Raw genomic sequence first — 24,254 nt, forward strand, 5'->3', positions numbered from 1 at the left:
TTCTTTCTTTCTTTCTTTCTTTCTTTCTTTCTTTCTTTCTTTCTTTCATTCTTCTTTCTTTCTTTCCAGGCCAAAGTAAAATATTTCAATCACTGTTATAAAAAAGGATTTTTGATAATATTTAGAAACACATAATAAATTTACATTAAAAAACTGAGTATTTTTTTAGGGAGGAGAAGCAGGATAGTGGAGAAGTAGGAGGTCTAAATTTTGTCTGGTACCAGGAATACAGCTAGATAGTTATCAAACCATTCAGAACACCTACAAACTCAACAGGAGGTAGAAGAAAAGAATAGCAGCAATTCTATGAACAGAAAAGCGACCACTTTCTGGAAGGTAGGATGTGCAGAGAAGTAAATCCCAGGTGATATTTGGGAAGATAGACCGTGAGGGGAGGGAGCCTCCATCAGCTGGCTACTGGCAAGTGATACAGCAGCGGAGCACAAGATCAGAACTTTTAAAAGGCGAAAGATTTATGCGATCTGAAGAGAAACCAAAGTGTAAGATCAGAACTTTTAGAAGTCTGCTCCACTGAGGGACGTTGCTCCAGTGGCTAAGGGGGGGAGGGGTGGAACCCTCGCTGGGACAGTGTGGTCTCAGGACCCTCAGGGTCACAGAAACACCGGGGGTGCCTGAGTGTGACAGAGCTCCCAGGTATCACAGCGGGGAAGCTGGCTGCAAAGACAGAGCTGAGGAGTGGGCCCTCAGCTCAGGGTGGCCATAAACTGTGATCTGCAGCACAGTTGGGCCACTACTCCTCCAGCAGGACCCAACAAGTGGCAGATCGGGGAGACTCCCCTTCCTCCCCCAGGAGAAGTGGTGCGGGAGCACACCACAGGGATCTGCTGGGTTTGGAGACTCCAAACAGGGTCGTGTGCAGAGATAGAAACGCTCAGTCACAGGCCAGGTTGAGCACAGAGTGTGGCCGGAGACTGGGCAGACAAGGAGTGATTGACTGCTTTTCTCTGGGGGCTCACTGAGGAATGGGGCCCTGGGATCTTGGCTTCTCTGGGGGAGATTGGGAGGCTGCCATTTTCTTTCTTGTCCTCCAAAGCTGTGTGGAAAGCTTGCAGAGAAGAAAAACTACCGAGAGTAAAACACAGCAGATTACCTAGACTGACCCCTGACAAGGGTGGTACAATTTGGCCTCGGGAAAAGGCATGTGAGAATCACTGCAACAGGTCTCTCCCCCAGAAGATCAGCAAAAACATCCAGCCAAGACCAAGTTTACCATTCAAGGAGAAGTGCAGAACTCCAGCACTAGTGGAATACAGCACATAGAATTCACGGCTTTTTTCCCATGATGCCTTAGTCTTTCAAAGTTAATTTTTTAAATTTTATTTTCCCTTTTTCTTTTTTTTTTGAATTTTTCTTTTTCCCCTTTACAACCAACATCTTATCAATCCTTTTAAAAAAATTTTTTTTTAATTTTCATTTTTAGAGTCATATTCTACCCCTTCATGTAGTTAACCTTATTTTTTGTATATATATAAGTTTTGCTCTCTTTAAAATTTTGGGATACAGTTTCTTCTAACAGACAAAAATATACCCTAAATCTGTAGTGTATGGCTTTGTTCTAGTCTCCTGCCTAATCACATTCTCTCCCCCCCTTTTTTTTTAAATTTCTCTTCTTTCTTTTTTCAACCAACTTCTTATCTTCTCAATTCCTTTTATAAAATCTTTTATACTTTTCATCTTTACAGTCATATTCCATCCATTCATCATATTTATGCTGATTTTTGAACATATATGTTTTTCTTTCATTAAAATTTTGGGAGGCAGTTTCTTCTAACAGACCAAAATACGCCCAAAATCTAGTGTGTGGCACTGATCTATTCACCAGCCTGATCCTATTCTCTTTTTTTTTCTTTCCCTTTCTTTTCCTCCCAGTTTCGGGTCTCCTCTGATTTGTTTAGTGAATATTTTTCTGGGGTCATTGTTACCCTTTTAGCATTCTGTTCTCTCATTCATCTTTCTCCTCTGGACAAAATGACAAGACAGAAAAACTCACCTGAAAAAAAAAAAAAAAAGAACAAGAGGCAGTACAGACTGCCAGGGACCTAATCAATATGGACATTAGTAAGATGTTGGAACTAGAGTTCAGAATGAAAATCATAAAGATACTAGCTGGGCTTGAAAAAAGCATAGAAGATACCAGAGAATCCCTTTCTGGAGAAATAAAAGAACTAAAATCTAACCAAGTCAAAATCAAAAAGGCTATTAATGAGGTACAATAAAAAATGGAGGCACTAACTCCTAGGATAAATGAGGCAGAAGACAGAATAAGTGATATAGAAGACCAAATGATGGAGAATAAAGAAACTGAGAAAAAGAGAGATAAACAACTACTGGATCACGAGGGGAGAATTCGAGAGATAAGTGATGCCATAAGACGAAACAATATTAGAACAATTGGTATCCCAGAAGAAGAAGAAAGAGAGAGAGGGGCAGAAGGTATATTGGAGCAAATTATAGCAGAGAACTTCCCTAATTTGGGGAAGGAAACAGGCATCAAAATCCAGGAGGCAGAGAGAACCCCCCTCAAAATCAATAAAAATCGTCAACCCCAACATTTAATAGTAAAACTTACAAGTCTCAGAAACAAAGAGAAAATCCTGAAAGCAGCTCGGGACAAGAGGTCTGTAACCTATAATGGTAGAAACATGAGATTGGCAACAGACCTATCCACAGAGACCTGGCAGGCCAAGAAGGACTGGTATTCAGAGCACTAAATGAGAAAAATATGCAGCCAAGAATACTATACCCAGCCAGTCTGTCATTGAAAATAGAAGGAGCATAAAAAGCTTCCAGGACAAACAAAAACTAAAAGAATTTGCAAACACGAAACCAGCCCTACAAGAAATGTTGAAAGGGGTCCTCTAAGCAAAGAGAGAGCCTAAAAGTAACATAGACCAGAAAGGAACACAGGCAGTATACAGTAACAGTCACCTTACAGGCAATACAATGGCACTAAATTCATATCTTTCACTAGTTACCCTGAATGTAAATGGGCTCAATGCCCCAATCAAAACACACAGGGTATCAGATTGGCTAAAAAAAACAAGACCCATTGATATGCTGTCTGCAAGACTCATTTTAGACCGAAAGACACCTCCAGATTGAAAGTGAGGGGGTGGAAAATCATTTACTGTGCTAATGGACACCAAAAGAAAGCTGGGGTGTCAATCTTTTTTTCAAACAAATTAGATTTTAAACCAAAGACTATAAGAGATGAGGAAGGACACTATATCCTACTTAAAGGGTCTATCCAACAAGAAGATCTAACAATTGTAAAAATCTATACCCCTAACATGGGAGCAGCCAATTATATAAGGCAATTAATAATGAAAGCAAAGAAACACATCGACAACAATACAATAATACTAAGGGACTTTATCACCCCCCTCACTGAAATGGACAGATCATCTAAACAAAAGAGCAACAATGAAATAAAGGCTTTAAATGGCACAATGGACCAAATGGACTTCAGAGATATATTCAGAACATTCCATCCCAAAGCAACAGAATACACATTCTTCTCTAGTGCCCATGGAACATTCTCCAGAATAGAACACATCCTAGGTCACAAATCAGGTCTCAACCAGTACCAAAAGATTGGGATCATTCCCTGCATATTTTCAGACCACAATGCTTTGAAACTAGAACTCAATCACAAGAGGAAAGTCAGAAAGAATTCAAATACATGGAGGCTAAAGAGTATCCTACTAAAGAATGAATGGGTCAAACAGGAAATTAAAGAAGAATTTTAAAAATTCATGGAAAGAAATGAGAATGAAAACACAACTGTTCAAAATCTTTGGGATGCAGCAAAGGCGGTCCTAAGAGGAAAGTATATAGCAATACAAGCCTTTCTCAAGAAACAAGAAAGGTCTCAAATACACAACCTAACCCTACACCTAAAGGAGCTGCAGAAAGAAGAGCAAATAAAACCTAAACCCAGCAGGAGAAGAGAAATACTAAAGATCAGAGCAGAAATCAATGAAATAGAAACCAAAAGAACAGTAGAACAGATTAAAAACTAGGAGATGGTTCTTTGAAAGAATTAATAAGATTGATAACCCCCTGGCCAGACTTATCAAAAAGAAAAGAGAAAGGACCCAAATAAATAAAACCATGAATGCAAGAGGAGAGATCACAACCAACACCAACGAAATACAAACAATTATAAGAACATATGAACAATTATATGCCAGCAAATTAGACAATCTGGAAGAAATGGATGCATTCTTAGAGAAGTATAAACTACAAAAACTGAAGCAGGAAGAAATAGAAAACCTGAACAGACCCATAACCAGTAAGGAAATTGAAGCAGTCCTCAAAAATCTCCCAACAAGCAAGAGCCCAGGGCCAGATGGCTTCCCAGGGGAATTCTACCAAACATTTAAATAAGAATTGATACCTATTCTTCTGAAATTGTTCCAAAAAATAGAAATGGAAGGAAAACTTCCAAACTTATTTTATGAGGCCATCATTACCTTGATCCCAAAACCAGACAAAGATACCATCAAAAAGGAGAATTACAGATTAATATCCCTGATGAACATGGATGCAAAAATTCTCACCAAAATACTAGCCAATAGGATCCAAAAGTACATTAAAAGGATTATTCACCATGACCAAGTGGGACTTATTCCTGGGCCGCAAGGTTGGTTCAACATCTGCAAATCAATCAATGTGATACAATACATTAATAAAAGAAAGAACACAAACCATATGATCCTCTCAATAGATGCAGAAAAAGCATTTGACAAAGTACAGCATTCTTTCTTGATTAAAACTCTTCAGAGTATAGGGATAGAGGGTACATACCTCAATATCATAAAAGCCATCTATGAAAAACCCACAGCAAATATCATTCTCAATGGGGAAAAACTGAGAGCTTTTCCCCTAAGGTCAGGAATATGGTAGGGATGTCCACTATCACCACTGCTGTTCAACATAGTACTAGAAGTCCTAGCCACAGCAATCAGACAACAAAAAGAATTAAAGGCATCCGAATCAGCAAAGAAGTCAAACTCTCACTCTTTGCAGATGATATGACACTTTATGTGGAAAACCCAAAAGACTCCACCCCAAAACTGCTAGAACTCATACAGGAATTCAGTAAAGTGGCAGGATATAAAATCAATGTACAGAAATCAGTTGCATTTCTATATACCAACAGCAAGACCAAAGAAAGAGAAGTTAATGAGTTGATCCCAATTACAGTTGCACCACAAATCATAAGGTACCTAGGAAGAAATCTAATCAAAGAGGCAAAGAATCTGTACTCAGAAAACTATAAAATAAGAAAGAAATTGAGGAAGACACAAAGAAATGGAAAAACGTTCCATACTCATGGATTGGAAGAACAAACATTGTGAAGATGTCAATGCTACCTAGAGCAATCTACACATCCAATGCAATCCCTATCAAAATACCATCCACTTTTTTCAAAGAAATGGAACAAATAATCCTAAAATTTGTATGGAACTGGAAAAGATCCTGAATAGCCAGAGGAATGTTGAAAAAGAAAAGCAAAGGTGGTGGCATCACAATTCCAGACTTCCAGCTCTATTACAAAGCTGTCATCATCAAGACAGTATGGTACTGGCACACAAACAGACACATAGATCAATGGAACAGAATAGAGAGCCCAGAATGGACCCTCAACTCTATGGTCAAGTAATCTTCGACAAAGCAGGAAAGAATGTCCAATGGAAAAAAAACAGTCTCTTCAACAAATGGTGTTGGGAAAATTAGACAGCCACATGCAGAAGAATGAAACTGGACCATTTCCTTCCACCACACACAAAAATAGACTCAAAATGGATGAAAGGCCTCAGTGTGAGACAGGAATCCATCAACATCCTTGAGGAGAACACAGGCAGCAACCTCTTCGACCTCAACTGCAGCAACTTCTTCCAAGAAACATCACCAAAGGCAAGGGAAGCAAGGGCAAAAATGAACTATTGGGACTTCATCAAGATGAAAAGCTTTTGCACAGCAAAGGAAACAGTCAGCAAAACTAAAAGACAACCAACAGAATGGGAGAAAGTATTTGCAAATGACATATCAGATAAAAGTCTAGTATCCAAAATCTATAAAGAACTTATTAAACTGAACACCCAAAGAATAATCCAATCAAGAAATGGGCAGAAGACATGAACAGACATTTTTCCAAAGAAGACATCCAAATGGCCAACAGACACATGAAAAAGTGCTCAACATCACTCGGCCTCAGGGAAATCCAAATCAAAACCTCAATGAGATACCACTTCACACCAGTCAGAATGGTAAGATTAACAAGTCAGGAAACAACAGATGTTGGTGAGGATGCAGAGAAAGGGGAACCTGCCTACATTGTTGGTGGGAATGCAAGCTGGTGCAGCCACTCTGGAAAACAGTATGGAGATTCCCCAAAAAGTTGAAAATAGAACTACCCTATGACCCAGCAATTGCACTACTGGGTATTTACCGCAAAGATACAAATGCAGTGATCTCAAGGGGCATGTGCACCCCAATGTTTATAGCAGCAATGTCCACAATAGCCAAACTATGGAAAGAGCCAAGATGTCCATCAACAGATGAATGGATAAAGAAGAAGTGGTATATATATATATACAATGGAATATTATGCAGCCATCAAAAAATTGAAATCTTGCCATTTGCAATGATGTGGATGGAACTAGAGGGTATTATGCTAAGGAAATATCTCAGTCAGAGAAAGACAAGTATCATATGATTTCACTGATATGAGGAATTTGAGAAACAAGCCAGAGGATCATAGGGGAAGGGAAGAAAAAACGAAACACGATGAAACCAGAGAGGGAGACAAACCATAAGAGACTCTTAATCTCAGGAAACAAACTGAGGGTTGCTGGAGTGGAGGGGGGTGGGAGGGATGGGGTGGCTGGGTGATGGACATTGGGGAGGGTATGTGCTATGGTGAGTGCTGTGAATTGTGTAAGATTGATGAATCACAGACCTGTACTCCTGAAACAAATAATACATTATATATTAATAAAAAAATAGTTTATCCCCCCAAAAAGCTGAGTATTTTTAATTAAGGCAAAACTGATATTTTTTCCTCTTTAAATTTTTTTATTGTTATGTTAATCACCATACATTACATCATTAGTTTTTGATGTTGTTCCATGATTCATTGTTTGTGCATAATACAGTGCTCCACGCAGAACGTGCCCTCTTTAATACCCATCACCAGGCTAACCCATCCCCCCCACCCCCTCCCCTCTAGAACCCTCAGTTTGTTTTTCAGAGTCCATCATCTCTCATGGTTCGTCTCCCCCTCCGATTTCCGCCCCCTTCATTCTTCTCCTCCTGCTATCTTCTTCTTCTTTTTTTTTTCTTAACATATATTGCATTATTTGTTTCAGAGGTACAGAACTGTGATTCAACAGTGTTGCACAAATCACAGTGCTCACCATAGCACATACACTCCCCAATGTCTATCACCCAGCCACCCCCTCCCTCCCACCCCCCCACCACTCCAGCAACCCTTAGTTTGTTTCCTGAGATTAAGAATTCCTCATATCAGTGAGGTCATATGATATATGACTTTTTCTGATTGACTTATTTCACTCAGCATAACACCCTCCAGTTCAATCCACGTCGTTGCAAATGGCAAGATCTCATTCCTTTTGATGGCTGCACAATATTCCATTAAGGCAAAACTGATATTTTTGCAGCAGTCACAACCAAATTTTGATATCTCTATCTCTTACAAACACTAACTTCTCCACTGTTGTTAACTTTTTTCAGTATCTGTTAACTCTCTGATACCACAAAATTAGCAATAAAAGACATTCTTACTCTCCATTTTCACTGAAATACTATAAGGTCAGAGTTCAAATCTTTTTCCCAAGATTTAACACTGTGGCATAGAGAAAAATATGGAACTGAACCCATAACCAGAATGCCATTCAATTCCATTTTTATCTACTTTTTAGTATGCTTAGATTATGGTTTTAAAAATAGGAGTTTATTAAACCATATCCTCTAATAAACATCAGTGAAGGGATAAGAATGAAAGCAAATAACTGAAATAAAACCCTAAGAGTATCTTTTTGTACTGGGGTTAAGATACTTCAAAAGAAGTACCAGATGATCATTAAAACTTTTAATTGTACATTCTTCCTTTTATAGGGTAAAACCAAAGTTTATGAACATTAGTTCCCTGTAGATCTCTGCTAATCCACATGGGTGGTGGTGAAAGATTTTATCCAGTTCTCCTTAAGATATGAGAAAGTTTTAAATGGGCTGATTAGAGGAGGAGAACAAAAATCCTTGTAGGAATATCTCAGTTGGAAAAGCAGTGACTGTATCTGGACATTTATGTATAATCACTTTGTTCTCTGAGCTCAGGAATTCATATGAGTAAATGAAAAAGAGATGGGAGAAACAGAAAACAAAAATAAAATGATAGACCTAACTTCAACCATTTATGTATTTACATGAACATTAAATTTTACATTAAATTCTTTTTTTAATAAACAAACATTGTGACTTTTTTTTTACATGTTTTAAAGATTTTATTTATTTATTTGAGAGACAGAACGTGCATGTACGAATGGGAGAAGGAGCAGAGGGAGAGGGAGAAGCAGACTCCAGGCTGAGCAGGGAGCCCGACGTGGGACTCGATCCCAGGACCCTGGGATCATGACCTGAGCCAAAGGCAGATGCTCAACTGACTGAGCCACCCAGGTGGCTAAAATTTAGGTGCCCCTAAATTTTACATTAAATTCTAACGGCCTAAAAACTCCAATTAAAAGGTAGAATTTTTCAGAAGGCATAAAATAGCTAGACTCAACTATAAACTGCCTACAAACACAGAAAATCTTTAAATATGAAGACATAGGCTAGGACGCCTGGGTAGCATAGTTGGTTAAGTGTCCAACTCTTGGTTTCAGCTCAGGCTGTGAACTCAGGGTCTGAGATCCAGGTCCCAGTAGAGCCCCAAGTTGGTTTTTTGCTCACCAGGGAGTCTGCTTGAGATTCTCTCTCTCCCTCTCCCTTCCACCCCTCTTTCTCTCAAATAAATAAGTAAATCTTAAAAAAAAAAACATAGGCTGAAGCTAACAGAAGGAAAAAGATAGATCGTGTAAACGGTAAGTATAAGAAGGCTAGAAGTATATATTTATAAGCTATATTAATAACAGATATAATCATCTTGAAGACACTGAGTATTACCAGAAATAGAGAGAGGCTTCTGTAATGCTAAATGAGGTGATTTACTAAGAAGACATAACAATTACAAATGTTTATCACCTTAATAATGGACTCCCAAAATAAATAGAAGCAAACAAACTAAGAGAATTAAAGGGAGACATAGATGTTTATAAGAGGTGATTTGGATAACCTGAGCAATTCACAAACTGTTGCTCAAAAAATTTAACAAAAACATAGATGATCTATGAAACACTATCGAAGACCTTGGTCTAATGAATATTTACAGAACTCTGTATCTAATAACTGCAGACTATATATGATTTTTAAGTTCATGTAGTACATTCAACAAAATGAAAACAGGTCACGATAAGTTTAAAGATGTTGAAGTCAGTATATTTTCCATTCATGGTAAAATAAAACTAAAAATCAACAATAACAAGACGTCTAGGAAGGAACAAAGTTTGAAAACGAAGCAACAAACCTAATAACTCATAGGGAAAAAGAAATTAAGGAAAATTAGAAAACATTTTGAATTAAATGATAATGAATAGACAACATATCAAAATCTGTGGGAGACAAGGGAAGGGGTGCTTAGAGAACACAAATAGCTTTAAAAACCTACAGCATGAGGTTCTACCTTAAGAAATTAAAAACAGAGAGCAAGTATGATGACAATAAGTACAAGAAAGAAAATAGTCAAGGTAAAAGCAGATATGAAAGAAATAAAATAGAGACAGAAAGTAGAGATAATCAGTATTGTTAAAGCTTCAAAGATCAACAAAATTGGTAAACCCCTATCTAGGCTGATCACAAAAAAAAGAGAGGACATAGATGATCAATATCAGAAATGAAATAGCAGTTATCACCACAGATAATAAGAGACCATTATAAATGAACAATTCTATGCCAACAAATGGGACAAAATGTAGACAAATGTCATGAAAATTATAACTGACCAAAATCGATAGAAGAAAAAAAATAAAATATAAAAAGATGTGTATTTGTTAAAGAAGTTAAATTCATTATCAAAAGCCTTCCTAAAAAGTAAATCTCAGATCCAGATGGTTTTGTTAGTGAATTCTATCAATTATCCTAGGAATAAAAAATATAAATATAAATTTTACACACACTTTTTCAGTGACAGAAGAACAAACTGTCCGACTGATTTTATGAGACCAGTATAACTTTAATAAAAAAAAACTGGATAAAGTCATTATATGAAAAGAAAACTGTAGACAAATATACTTCATGAATATAGTAGACAAATATACTTCATGAATATAATATAGTAGACAAATATACCTCATGAATATAGGCACAAAAATTCCTTAATAAATATTAACAAATCAATCCAGCAATACAAGAAAGGGGTAATACATCGTGACCGTGTAGGATCTGTATGAGAAATTCAAGAAGAGCTACCCTTCAAAAATCAATCAATACAATTCACTACATTAAAAAATACTAATAAGGAGGAAGAGGAGAAAATAATTTCAAAAAATTCAACAAATACTAATGATAAAAATTCCCAGAAATCTAGAAAAAGTAGAAAACTTCCTCAATCTGATAAGAGACACATGTGAAGACCATGTACCTAACATCCTATTTCATGCCTCCCCTAAGATCAGGAACAAGGCAAAAATGCCTCCTCCCACCACTTCTATTCAACATTTTACTAGAGTGCTTAACCAAGAGAAGGCAAGAGAAAGAAATAAAAGGCAGGAGATCAGAAATTAACCATAAAACTGTTCCTATTTACATATGATATGCTTGTTTACATGGAAATTCTTGGAGCATTCTACTAGTAGCTCAAATAGATGAATTTAACAGGTCTAGGGTACAAGAGTAATGTTTAAACACAACTGTATTCTTCTACACTAGCAGCAACGCTGGGAAATAAACTTGAACAGTCCCATTTAAAGTAGTTCATATATACACACACCTATATAAAAAGGGACTATATTTAGTAAACACACACACACATATATATGTGGACTAAATCTAATAAAAACATTCAAGACTTCCTATATTGAATATTATAAAACATTACTGAGATAAACTAAAGAAGAAATTTGAAAAACAGAGATTATTGTGTGTCAATTATACACCAATAAAGCTCTTTTAAAAACTCAGCAAATTGTACACTTTAAATATGTATAGTTTATACACATACAGATACCTCCATAAAGATGTAGAAAGAGATAAACTGATCGACTGATAGATTGATCAACAGATTGGTAGATACATTGTGAGTTTTTTAAAAGAAGAACTTGGTTTCAAATTAATTTTGCCAGCATTGCCAGAACTCAGGTCTTGTTGATCTATGCCATGTGTATACATCAAAGCTGGTATTTAGGGCTCTTCAACTAAGAGGTGCGTGATGTCAAAAGATTAATTACAAACATCTAATAGTACAAACATTGGTTAATGGATCTCTATGTCTGCACTAGGTAAGCTTTGTTTTGTAGTCCCGAGGCAGGTCACAGTGCCTGGTATCTAAATGCTCAATTATTATGCCTGATAAACAAAATGCTGTTTGAAAGTTCTGGTCTGTCATCAAAGAGAAGAAGTTTATTGGTCAATTATAAAACAGATAGCTTTTTTATAGTCTAAACACAACCATGACACTTGAAGTTATATGCTTTAACAGATTATAACTTTCTTTAATTCATTTTTAATTGTATAACTCTTATACAGTCCTTAAAATATATATTCCCCGATTTAGGCAAAGTTTATGTTTGACATATCTTAAGTTCTAACTTTTAAAAAGATAAAGGATTCACTCAAGCCCACATTCAAACTTTGCAAAGAAACCACCAATTGTTTCATTTATTCTATTAAACTTCAAAGTAAGCATACCAATTTCATAGTATTTTTTGAAAGGTATTTAAAATACAATTTTTAAAGCTTTAGACATACAAAATTGTCTACACATTTTTTAAAGATTTTATTTATTTATTTGACACAGAGAGAGAGAGACAGCGAGAGAGGAAACACAAGCAGGGGGAGTGGGAGAGGGAGAAGCAGGCTCTCCGCGGAGCAGAAAGCCCGATGCGGGACTCGATCCCAGGACCCTGGGATCATGACCTAAGCTGAAGGCAGACGCTTAACGACTGAGCCACCTAGGCGCCCCTTGTCTATACATTTTATATATTTTTATATGTATATATAAAACTGTTACTATTTAATATATATTAAGATATGTTTAACATACACTTTGGGTAAACAGCAAAACACATTTTGAAAAAATACCAGTTTCTTTGTGTAACTATGCAGACACTTGAACAATAAGAATAAAACACTATTTTATTTCATATTTTATGTTAAGACATGGGACTATGTTAGAAGAGTATCAGCTGGTAGAACTTAAATACACGTGTACATATACATATGTGTGTATGCGAATGTATGTGTGTAAATCTCTTTCCAGATAAATTTAATTTTATTTTTTTAAGAATCTTTTTAAAGATTTTATTTATTTATTTGACAGACAGAGACACAGCGAGAGAGGGAACACAAGCAGGGGGAGTGGGAGAGGGAGAAGCAGGCTTCCCGCGGAGCAGGGAGCCCGATGCGGGGCTCGATTCCAGGACCCTGGGATCATGACCTGAGCCGAAGGCAAACGCTTAACCGACTGAGCCCTCCAGGAGCCCCCCAAATAAATTTTAAAGTGTAATAAACACATGATGATCTATCATGGAGATAGGTTCATATCCACTTTATTTGTACAGTTTTCTTAGCTCTTTAAAATATATCTTACAAAGGGAAATCTCTTGTTTTCTTGTTAAGCTTTTGGAGAGATTTGCCAGTGTTAATCTTCCAAAAGCCTCAACTTTGCAAGCCTTGGAGATTCCTGGAAAGTCTGCGTGTGGTAAAGAACATTGTTACTAAAAGGCCCTGGCGAAGCATTGCGGTTTTCCTTCATGACTTCATTATGTGCTTGCACCACACTCGCATTACAGGGGAGCATGGGCATGGCCACGGGGATCTCCCTCTGCTGGGTGGCATGAAGATCAACTGTCAGAGATGATGCCCACTGAATAATGGATAAATGATAGTACCTGGGCATAGGTTTGACGGCCATAAAACATATTATGCGATTGCCTTAACATTCAAACTTGGGGACTGAGAGAATTATTATTTCTAAATGCCAAGCTAACTAGAATTGTGGAGAATTTCAGTAGGCCCTTCTCTTATTAGTGTTTGAGGCAATTATAGAGAGAATGGGTCAGTGCTAATTTTCCTCCTGCACTGGGAAAATCTTTTCTTGCTACTGCAAGAAAAGATATTCAAATTCAAATCAAATTTCTTATCAAAATATTCTGTTTGTGGGCGCCTGGGTGGCTCAGTTGGTTAAGCAACTGCCTTCGGCTCAGGTCTTGATCCTGGAGTCCTGGGATCGAGTCCCACATCGGGCTCCCCGCTCAGTGGGGAGTCTGCTTCTCCCTCTGACCCTCTTCCCTCTTGTGCTCTCTGTCTCTCATTCTCTCTCTCTCTCAAGTGAATAAATCAAATCTTTAAAAAAAATAAAAAAAATTCTGTTTGTGAAAGCCATTACAAATAAGTAGCAACCCGCACACACACAAACTCCCACCAATCACGTTGTATTCCCAGTGAGGTCAGTGGACTTCATTGCAAATAATATGGTGTTAAATCAACAGGTAGAATCAACCTGCTTTGTGCTTTATGAGAATAGCTTAACTTCTTGACACCCTATATATGACATATATTTCTTTGATTTCTCTCTGTTAATGATATAATCTCTTATGATACTATGGAAAATCAGATATAAAATGGATATGAACACTTTTACTACGTTAGCCCTCTCTGAGTAAACAAGTTTTCAATGAATTCAGAAATGTCATAATTCAAGTATCATATTTATTAAAATGGGGTGGAGTATGATAAGAGACCTTGGAATGTATGCAGAGAGGAGTCTGATAACTAAGTTTACAGGCTTGATTGAAAATTCCTTGTTTCACCTTTTGTTTTATAGTCATAATGGCATAGCCACAAAGCTTTACCTATAAATGCTAAGGGAAAAGAAGGCAAGGTGACTAGATAATTTAGTGTTAAAGAAAAATTGACAGAATATCTTCCTAGTGAGAAAAAAATGAAAAAAAATGTGTTGACTTTCTTTTTACAAGAATTATTAAGATTAGAAGTTTCTATTGACCAGTGGAAAAAAATAATACAATTCCCTTTTTGTATTCTATGACTCATAAGCAAAAGTACACAGCAGAGCACCTACCATCGTTGTGAATGTCTCTAGATAAAATACCCCAATTCAAAATCCAGAGATGAAAAACAAGGGTGTGTGTGTGTGTGTGTGTGTGTGTGTGTGTGTGTGTGTGTGTGTAGACTGACAGAAGATAGAAAAAGAGAGAGACTTGTCTTATGAAATAATATGTCACAAATTAAAATAAAAGTCCAAAGAACAAGTTTCTAAAAAAGAAAATAATTTCAAATAAATCATTTATTTCACTTAATAGAATAAAAACCATAGCTACTCACCTAATCTCTCAATGGAATAATATCGTTGTTTACTATCCACACGTACTGTCTCAGCATAAGGGCTCCCAACACCGTAACCAATAATGTAACCTCGCACCACAATGTTTGGGTTCAAGGGAGGAGTCCAACTCATGATGATGCAGTTGGTCTGGGGCCTCACATGAAGAGAGCTTGGTTGGTCAGGGACTTGAGACTCTAGAATTCAAAGGAGGCATTATTAGTTTGTCTCATACTAGAACATACAGCATGGTAAAACTTCCCATTTAAGTAAGACTTAATATCATATTCCATAGATCCTCAAATGGTGTATCACTCACTGCCCAAGTTCCTCCTTGTGTCAGCACATAATACATTTTCCATGTTTGATTTGACTTTCACACAGTTTCTCAAGCACAGAGGGCACTGAGTTCCTTCCATAGACATGTAGCATCATGCATCTTTATTCTAATCATTTTTTTCTTTGGGCTGTCCCCCCATATAACTCTTCTTAGGTATCATCGGTACTGAATAAAATCAGAGGATGTAAGAATAATAGAAAGGGAAATGAAATGTCAAAGTGGTCTTGCCCAAGGATTATTTACTCTGATTTAACAAAAAAACAAAAAGAAAGCAGTCTTTTCTTAAGAAATTGTCAGGAGAAACAGTTGAGGGCCATGATTTGCTCAGCTTGATTAGGATGGCACTTGACCCATAATTTAGTGCATCTCCGAAAAGCGCATTCATTGTAAAGAAAAGGAGACAGCGGCTGGGATTGCAGCCACACAGACTTTGGAGTGTACAAATTTGATTTCAAACCAGGCTCTGTCATTTACTAGCTGTGCACCCTCATGAAGTTATTTATCTTCTCCGAGATTACCTTCTAATTAAATTGACATTCCAAATATTGATTGCCTCAAAGCCTGGAAGTAAGAGTTCCAATTTGTACTGTATACTCACCATCTCAGAGAAACCTTAAAACCTTATTTGTCCTGTCTCCATTTCCTCACATGTAGAATGAGGCTAAAGGTAGCAATGGTCTCATAGGATGCTGAGAAGATTTAATGAGATAATGCATAAAGTGCTCTAATTATGAGTAGCACCACTGATGTTAGCTGTTAGGGAGTAAATATACATGCAACGTGGACATAACTTTTCTTTGAAGGAGATTGTGTGTTGAAAATTAAAAAACTAGAATTCTGGCTTTTATATCATCCTTCTTCCCTCTGATCCCATCCCTAAAGAAATGATGCATTTTCTGGATGATTATCATCATTCACTTAATAGATATTTATAGAGCACCTACTATGTTTGGGGAGTAGGGCAAGGTACCCATGATGATCAGGACACAGGACAGAGTGAATACGGCAGACGGAAAACATATCTTTGGAGTTTACAGTTTAATGGGAAAGACAAGTAAAAAGGCAGTTATAATATACTATGATACATATTTTCATAGGATTAATACAGGTACATGTACCCTATTTTTTGAAAATCACAGAAGTATTCTGGGAAGAAATTTAAGAAAGAATGTGCCCATCTAAACTAGTAGTCCTTTAAATGCTCAGCACAGTACCTGGCAATTAAAGGGTACTCAAAAATATTAGTGATGTGAACCTTATTTAAACTACTTGTGTTCATTATTTCTTTCTTAACTGATAATCTCTAAAGGTAACATATGTCAGATTATGCAAAAGACTTTGATGATTAAAGGTAATATTAAAATATATTTTTTCCTTGATGTAATAGCAAAAGGTGATATAACCTCTATTACCAACTTTAGCCACCTTCAACACGTATGCTTCTAGCTTAAGTGATATATAGAAGCATGTCTTTTATTAGAGTTTTTAAAGTAGGTCCCATACTAACAGCTTTTCAAAAGATGCTACATTCTAAAGATGCTACATCAGCAGCATTTTCTAAAGGAGCTTCTTTTTCTGAAGATGCCCATTTGTGAACAAAAAGGGACAAGCTTTTATTTGTCTGCCCCAAAGAAGCCTGTGACATAATATGCAAAGGTGTCATAAAAAATTATCTCAAAATGTGTATATAAACCTTAACAACAGAAACACAATGTTTGTGAAGGATTTTCCATTATAAACCCTAGGGAGAAGTAATAAAAGAGATAAAAGGAATGGATTAATACTTTTCAACTCTATTGCCACAGAGGCTCTCCAGTGTCCTTGAAATGTAATGGGCTCTACAGTGAATTCTGTTGAACACTTTTGAAGCTTTTGTAATAATTATCGAAAACAACAAGAAAATCTGCCTAATCTTTTATTTAGAAAATGAACTAAATGCTATGACTTTTTAAAAACAATATGAAAATTTAATGATTTTAATGACAATTTTCAATATCTTTTAGAATAAAAGGAAAAAATATTTTAAATGTTTTCAGAACAATAACTTCTCCACCTTTCTGCAAACCATAGAGTAGCTCCCCCACAAGTCAGTTAGGTCAGTACCCACAGAGTTATATCCCTTGGAGTTTTATAAAAGGACTAGGGTAATAAATGCCCAAATTGCTCTTGAAGAAGAGGGACTCTTGGTACACAATACTCATCTTTTTTTTTCACTGCATAAAAGTAGTTTCAATCCTAGATCCAAACCTCAAAACTATTTTAACATGATAAAAATAAGGGTGTCAATACATAAGCATATATGCTGCCTCCCCATCTAAATTTTTAATTGGCTTTTACCACCCCTTTAGGATCACAGGGCCATAAGAAAGGGTGTCCATCAAGGCAGTAGTAGACCTAAGCCATTCACAATATATGGCCTCATCATAAAGATAACTGTGTTAGGAGATTGTTTATAATCCGGAATAACCAGTTTGTACCCACCTACTTACTTCTTACTGTAAAGACAGAAATGACATTTTCCTTTTATGTGACCTGATTTAGTTTTCTCTAATACAGATGACCTTATGGATTAGGAAAATGGTTACTATTGGAATGAACTAGAAAACATCAATTTAGAAAATTTGCCGTGAAAATATGTGATGTGTTTGAAGGCTGAAACTAAAATTCACTACTCAGAAGTACATGAAAGATTTTACAAGTACCTCTAGGACAATAATTGAGTACATAAAGCATAGAGAAGCATTAAGGTAATTATTGAAATAATTTGAAACCAAAGAACACATTTTGCCTGAAATATCCAAATTAATGAGCCCCAAATTTCTACTGAAATCTGAATTATCACAGTAACTAGGTCAACTGCCATTCTTGATTACACTATGGAATTATGGATTCTATCTTGGTTTAATTTGTTCCTAAAGAATAGTTATTATTTTTTGAGTGACGATTGCAATTTTCACTAATGAGTAGTGCTCACAGATAGCACATTAGGAAATTTATCACATTAATCCCCATGACATTTCAATAATTATTGTGCATCTCTTATGTGCCAGTCATAGTTCTGGGTACTGAGGATATCGTTTTATGGGGGGTAAGACCGATAAAATAAGAATAAACACACAAGGAAACTGAGAGATCTTATAAGTGCTATGCTGATGGAATAGTAACTGACTCAAGGAAGGTATTACTGGTAGAGTCTAAGGTGAATGATCAGAAAGAGCCAGTCAAGCAAACAGCAGGGTGGAAATATTTACAGGAAGAGGTAATAACTCAAAGTCCCTATAGCAAGAATGAGCTTGGTATTTGGAGAAATCAAAGAAGGTCACTGTGCCTGGACTAAGAAGGAAAATGAAGAAGATAAAAAGAAAGTTACCCAGTGGGAATGTAAAATGGTACAAATGCTATGAAAAACAGAATGGCAGTTAAAAAAAATAGAATTACCATTAGATCCAACAATACCATTTCTGGGTATATTTCCGAAAGAATTGAAAGTAGGGACTCAAAAAGGTATTTGTACACCTGTATTCACAGCACAATTATTCACAATAGCCAAAAAGTAGATGAGACTCAGGTGTCCATCAACAGATGAATGGATAAACAAATTGGGGTACATACATACAATGGTATATTTTTTCAGCTTTTAAAAGAAGGAAATTCTGATACGTGCTATAATGTGAATAAGCCATTAGAACATTATGGTAAGTAAAATGAGCCAGACACAAAAGGACTAAAATTGTATGATTCCACTTCTATGAGATACCCAGATCAGTCAAATTTATAGAGACAGAAAATAGAATGGTGATTGCTAGGGGTTGAAAGGAGGGTGGAGTAGGGAGTTATTGTTTAATGGGTACAGAGTTTCAGTTTTGCAAGACAAAAAGAGTTTCGGAAGAGAGTGGTTTTGATGATGGTCACACAACAGTGTGAATGTACTTAAAGACACTGAACTGTACACTTAAAACTAGTTAAGATGGTTACTTTTATGTCATGTGCATTTTTAAACAATTTAAAAAAATTAGGAAACCTTAAAAATGTTTTTGTACTTGTCTGGGTGGCCACTGTGGAAATGTAGTGTGCATATTTGGGACATTTGAGAGGTAAAATCAACAGAGGTATAAACTGGATGTGAATGGTGTGGGAAAGAAGAGCCTCAGTGAGGACCCCCAGATCTTTGGCTTGGGCAACTGGTGGATGACCTACTGAGATGAAGAAAAACAAGCAAGTTCTTGGGTCATGTTAAATTTGAGAGGCCTATTAATCACATCTGTGGAGATCTCAGGGATGTACGTGGATATGTAAGTCTGGGGTTTTAGTGAAAGGCCATGGTCAGATACACAGATATGAAAGCCATCAACATATAGATGATATTGAAAATAAATGTGTATGAATATAAGATACAGTGTGAGCACATGTGTAAACAAAATACAAATAAGATCATGTCAAATAAAGAAGACCACTCCAAACTCCTTCAAATCTTCCCATAGCACATTGTAAGGTCAAGTTCTTTACCATGGCCTAAAAGATCATGTATGATCTACCCCATGCCTCCTTAGCTCTCTCTCTTCATCTCCAACCACTTTCCCCTTTGCTCACTTTACCCCAGCCATCTACTACACACTGGACACTTTGTGTTCCTCAAACATGTCAGGCATGCTCTGACCTCAGGGCATCTGAGTTTGCTGTACCCTCTTCCTGGGAAGCTCTCCCTCAGATATGCCTTCCTCCCTTATCTCCTTCAGGTTTCTGTTATTTAATTTCCAACTTCAGCCTTCCCTGGCTACCATATTTAAAGTTGCAATCTTTCCCTAGTCTCTAATCTAATAATCACCTGTCTATTTTTCCCCCCTTAGGATTTATTGCCATTAATTGTGCTTCTCTTTGATGTGATTATCTCATTATTCTTTGCCTCATCTCCTTCCATAAATTCTCTGTAACTCCTGTACCTAGAACAGTTCCTGGCACAAAGTGCTCAAAAATATCTGAACAACGTCTACACTTCCTATAAGGTTCAATCTAACTGTTAATACATATGACTGTCATTAACTATAAAATATAGCTCTCTGAAGATAAGGATTGCAAGAAAAAAAGGAAATAACAGAAATGAAAATACAGTTATTAAAGTTGTTTTCTCCTAGTGGCCAGAGAGATTTGTGTCTGCTGGCTCCTGCTAATGGAAGTGATTGCTGCTGTGTACCATCTGCTGTGTACGGCTCTGCCACACGGCGTCAGGCAGCTGGTACTTTTGACAAATACTCACATATCTGTTCTTGATTTAGTGTGCTGCATTTTATGGGTCATTTTGTTAGAGTTTTGTTCCAGTCCCTAATAGCCTATATTTCTTTACAGAGAATTACATAAGGCAATTGATAGAGCCATATTCTATCTTTCCAGACCATTCAGATACATACTAATGTGTTCATTTCTGTTGGTGGGGTCTGTTCTCACCAATGGACATCAGCTTCCTTAAGCCACTAATGTCTATAAACTTTGAATGTTATTTATTTATTATAGTGAACAATCACTTCTATTTAACAATGAACTATACCTTCTTTTTATTTTGTTTATTTTTGCTACTATCTTCAGTATTAACTTTTTACTATATTTTAAAAATTTATATGCAGCAAATTCACTCAGTGGTATACCAGTGGAGTCATGTATCCACCACTCCTGTCATGGGACAGAACAGTTCCATCCCCCTCAAACTGTCCTTTTTTCTTCCAATATTGGGAAAAATGGCCTCCATCTGTTGAGTTCTTGATTTTACAAATACCAACAGAAAGTTAAGATGCCTGTCTAGGAAGGAGGTTGGTAGGTCAAATGAACACAGGAAAAAACACAATGAAGTTCAATTTTATTTACAAACTTCTGAGTCCTTGAGTGGGAAAACCAAACCTTGATAGAGGTGACACACTTGATGTGGCTTTCTAAGAGCACTGTGGGATCAGAGCCTATCAATAACTGGGAGATTTATTTTCTCAATTTAGAGTTCAGGGACACCAACTTCAAAAATCATTGAATCTCACTAGAATCTTAAGTCTTCCTACCATGATGACTTTTATCAGCTACCTCATACTGAATAATCTCCAGATTTGGGGCCATTCAAATAACAAATCTTATCTTTTAACAGGGCATGGGGAGTAGGGTTTCAGTCCTTGTCAAAGGATGTACTTCCATGAATTTTTCAGGCTCATTTTCCTCTAATTGGATTAAAACCCTAATCTCTCAAAACTATAGACCAATTTGTTCAAAAAACAAAAATCTCAATATCTCTAAAATCTTTTGCCAAGCTGCTCCCTAGAAAACTTGGGTTATCATTTTTAACATCTTACTTGAGAAAAAAGCAATGCATTTCTACATTTAAATAAAAATATACCAAATAGAGCAAGGGTGTTTCTGGCTCTCATTTATCTGTAATTGTTTTTTGACTATAAGAATGGACATCAATAGAGAATCAAACTATATAAATTGTCTGAGTTTAACATAACTAATACCTGGCTATGAAGGCTTACATATTGACCCATCTATTCAATATTAATCAAGCATCTACCATGTAGCCTAAGGCACCATGTCAAGCACTGAGAAGTTCAAATCAAATAAAGCATGGTCTTTGCTTTTAGTCTGCTGAGAAGAGTAGGATAGATGCTCATGGCGTGCCCAAGACAGCAGGCTTAGAGGAAAGACATCTGAATGAAATTCAGATAAGAAAAGCTTCCTAGAAGTAAAACATCCAGTGAATTTTGAAGGACAAGTAGGTGTGAAGTCTTGTGAAGGGCACTCTGGCAAAGGAAACACTAAGTGTGAAAGTATGAGATATGATGGAATGCATCTGGAGAGATGCATACATATGCAAAGATGTGATGGAATGTCAGACTTGAGGCTATGGGCAGGAGCATAACGGGAAGAATTTGAATAGAGAAATGACATCATCAGATCTGGTTATGAAAAATCACTCTGGCAGCGTGATGGAGTCTAGAGAGGAGCTAACTGGTGTTGGAAGACCAGGTGGGAGGCTATTTTCAGGTGACAAAGGATGACAGCCTGACATAAAGTAGAATGGCGGGAGTGGAGAGGAGGGGATGGATTCCAAGTCTGTTAGGGAAGTAGAAATGACAGGTTTTGGGTATATGGGTAGGGAGCAATAATGGAGGAGTTGAGGACAGGGAATCTGCTGGCTTGGATGACTGGTAGATTATGGGTACCACTACCAATGTGAAGAACACAGAAGGGAGAACACAATCTTCTACAGTAGGAATGATACCTTGAGAGATCATCTCATCTCACAACCTCCAACTGAACAAAAGGATGGGTGTTTGAGCCCTCCATCTTTATTATACTTGAAAATATCAAAAGAAAAAACAACAAAATCTTTAAAACCATCCTTCACCCTTCCACTTTCGATTTATATAAGAGGTGATAACTTTGCTCTCTTTTGCCTTCAATTGGCTTATTTTATATCTTTTAATAAAATGTTATTTTCTTCATATACATTTTAGTTTGTTAAATTTAGTCTTAGATATTATACTTCAGGTTGCCATATGAATGCATTTCCTTTCTTTTTAACATTTGAATTAATTATTGCCAGTATAAGATAAAGCTATTGTGTATGTATTATATATATATATAATATAAATTACCTTATTAAATTTCCTTATTAATTCTAATAGGTTTTTAGTCTAGTTTCTTGGAATTTCCAAATATGCAATCACACTGTTTATAAAAATAACATTTCTTTCCTTCTGTAATAAAATGTTATAGCTTTTTAAGTTGTTTTGTGTGTGTGTGTGTGTGTGTGTGTGTGTTTTATTTCTCACCAAAACCTCTACACTTTGCCAAACAGAAATAGTAGGAAACATCTCTGGTTTGTGTGGGTCTTAAACACAATGTATTTAGTATTTTATTATTTAGCAAAATGCTTGCTTTTAGTTTCTACAAAACAATAACATTTCAAAAGTTTCCTTATGTTCACATATTAACCTGAGTTTTTAAAAAATTGATAGACTGCCTAATTTTACAAAATGCCTTCTTGCATATATTGATATAATTATATGACAATGCCCCCTTAAATTATTATAATATATTACAATATAATTATATGACAATGCCCCTTTAATTAGATGGTGGGCTTTTAAGACATACTGAACACATGCCCTGCTTTTGAAGAGAATACATCTATTCACCTAAAGCAGACAATAAAGTTTTATCATCATGAACAAGAATAAGCTTCATAGAACAAGTGGTATTAGTATTTCATACCACTGAGATCTAATCTATGAAGACCAGCAACAATAAGCATTTGCTGAGTGCTTCATATGTATCAGACACATTGCTGCGTACTTTCTTGCCACTGTCATAGTTAATTCTCACACAGATCTGCTGAGATGGATTCTGTTGTCATATCCTATTTACAGATGAGAAAACTCAGGTCTTAGGGAAGTTAAGTTACTTGTGCACAATAATACAGTGAGTGGAGCAGAATCCAAATCTAGTTATTAGGACTTTAGAGCCCACAACCTTATCTACTCTATTGCACTTAGAAAAAGTCAAGGAAGTCATGAAGGGATCAAAACTTCATGAGGATATTAAAAAGTCTGCTATGGCTAAGGAAAGGACTTGAAACTTCTTTGAACATTTATCCAAGTCTAAATAATTTGTGCCATCCTTTGTATAGTGGAGCTCTGAGATTTTGAAAAACCACTTGCCTAAGAACTAAAGCAGATTTTAAATTGGTTTCGAAACACAGTTTGGCTTTGCCTACAACTCTCCTTATACGTAAGACGAATATGCTGAGTGAAATAAGTCAATCAGAGAAAGACATGTATCATATGACCTCACTGATATGAGGAATTCTTAATCTCAGGAAACAAACTGAGGGTTGCTGGAATGGTGGGGGGTGGGAGGGAGGGGGTGGCTGGGTGATAGACATTGGGGAGGGTATGTGCTATGGTGAGCACTGTGAATTGTGCAAGACTGTTGAATCACAGATCTGTACCTATGAAACAAATAATACATTATATGTTAAAAAAAAAAAAAGAGGATAGCAGGAGGGGAAGAATGAAGGGGGGGAAATCAGAGGGTGAGATGAACCATGAGAGATGATGGACTCTGAAAAACAAACTGAGGGTTCTGGAGGGGAGGGGGGTGAGAGGATGGGTTAGCCTGGTGATGGGTATTAGGGAGGGCACGTTCTGCATGGAGCACTGGGTGTTACATGCAAAC

The 24,254-nt window shown here is 36.6% G+C and overlaps 1 protein-coding gene across 2 annotated transcripts in view; it reads right to left on the reverse strand.

Annotated features, from left to right (window-relative positions):
• Positions 1 to 24,254, reverse strand: part of DCC (DCC netrin 1 receptor) — a 1,171,073-nt gene that overhangs the window by 163,337 nt on the left and 983,482 nt on the right. For both annotated transcript variants that reach the window (XM_073898173.1, XM_073898172.1), the window contains exon 15: positions 14,704 to 14,898. In XM_073898173.1, coding sequence (XP_073754274.1) covers positions 14,704 to 14,898 — 195 coding nt within the window. The remainder of the gene's footprint in view (positions 1 to 14,703; positions 14,899 to 24,254) is intronic.

This window comes from Callorhinus ursinus, unplaced genomic scaffold (genome assembly GCF_003265705.2).
Source record: "Callorhinus ursinus isolate GAN/ISIS: 27379988/994484 unplaced genomic scaffold, GSC_fseal_2.0 scaffold11, whole genome shotgun sequence".
In the NCBI taxonomy this organism is placed as follows: Eukaryota; Metazoa; Chordata; class Mammalia; order Carnivora; family Otariidae; genus Callorhinus; species Callorhinus ursinus.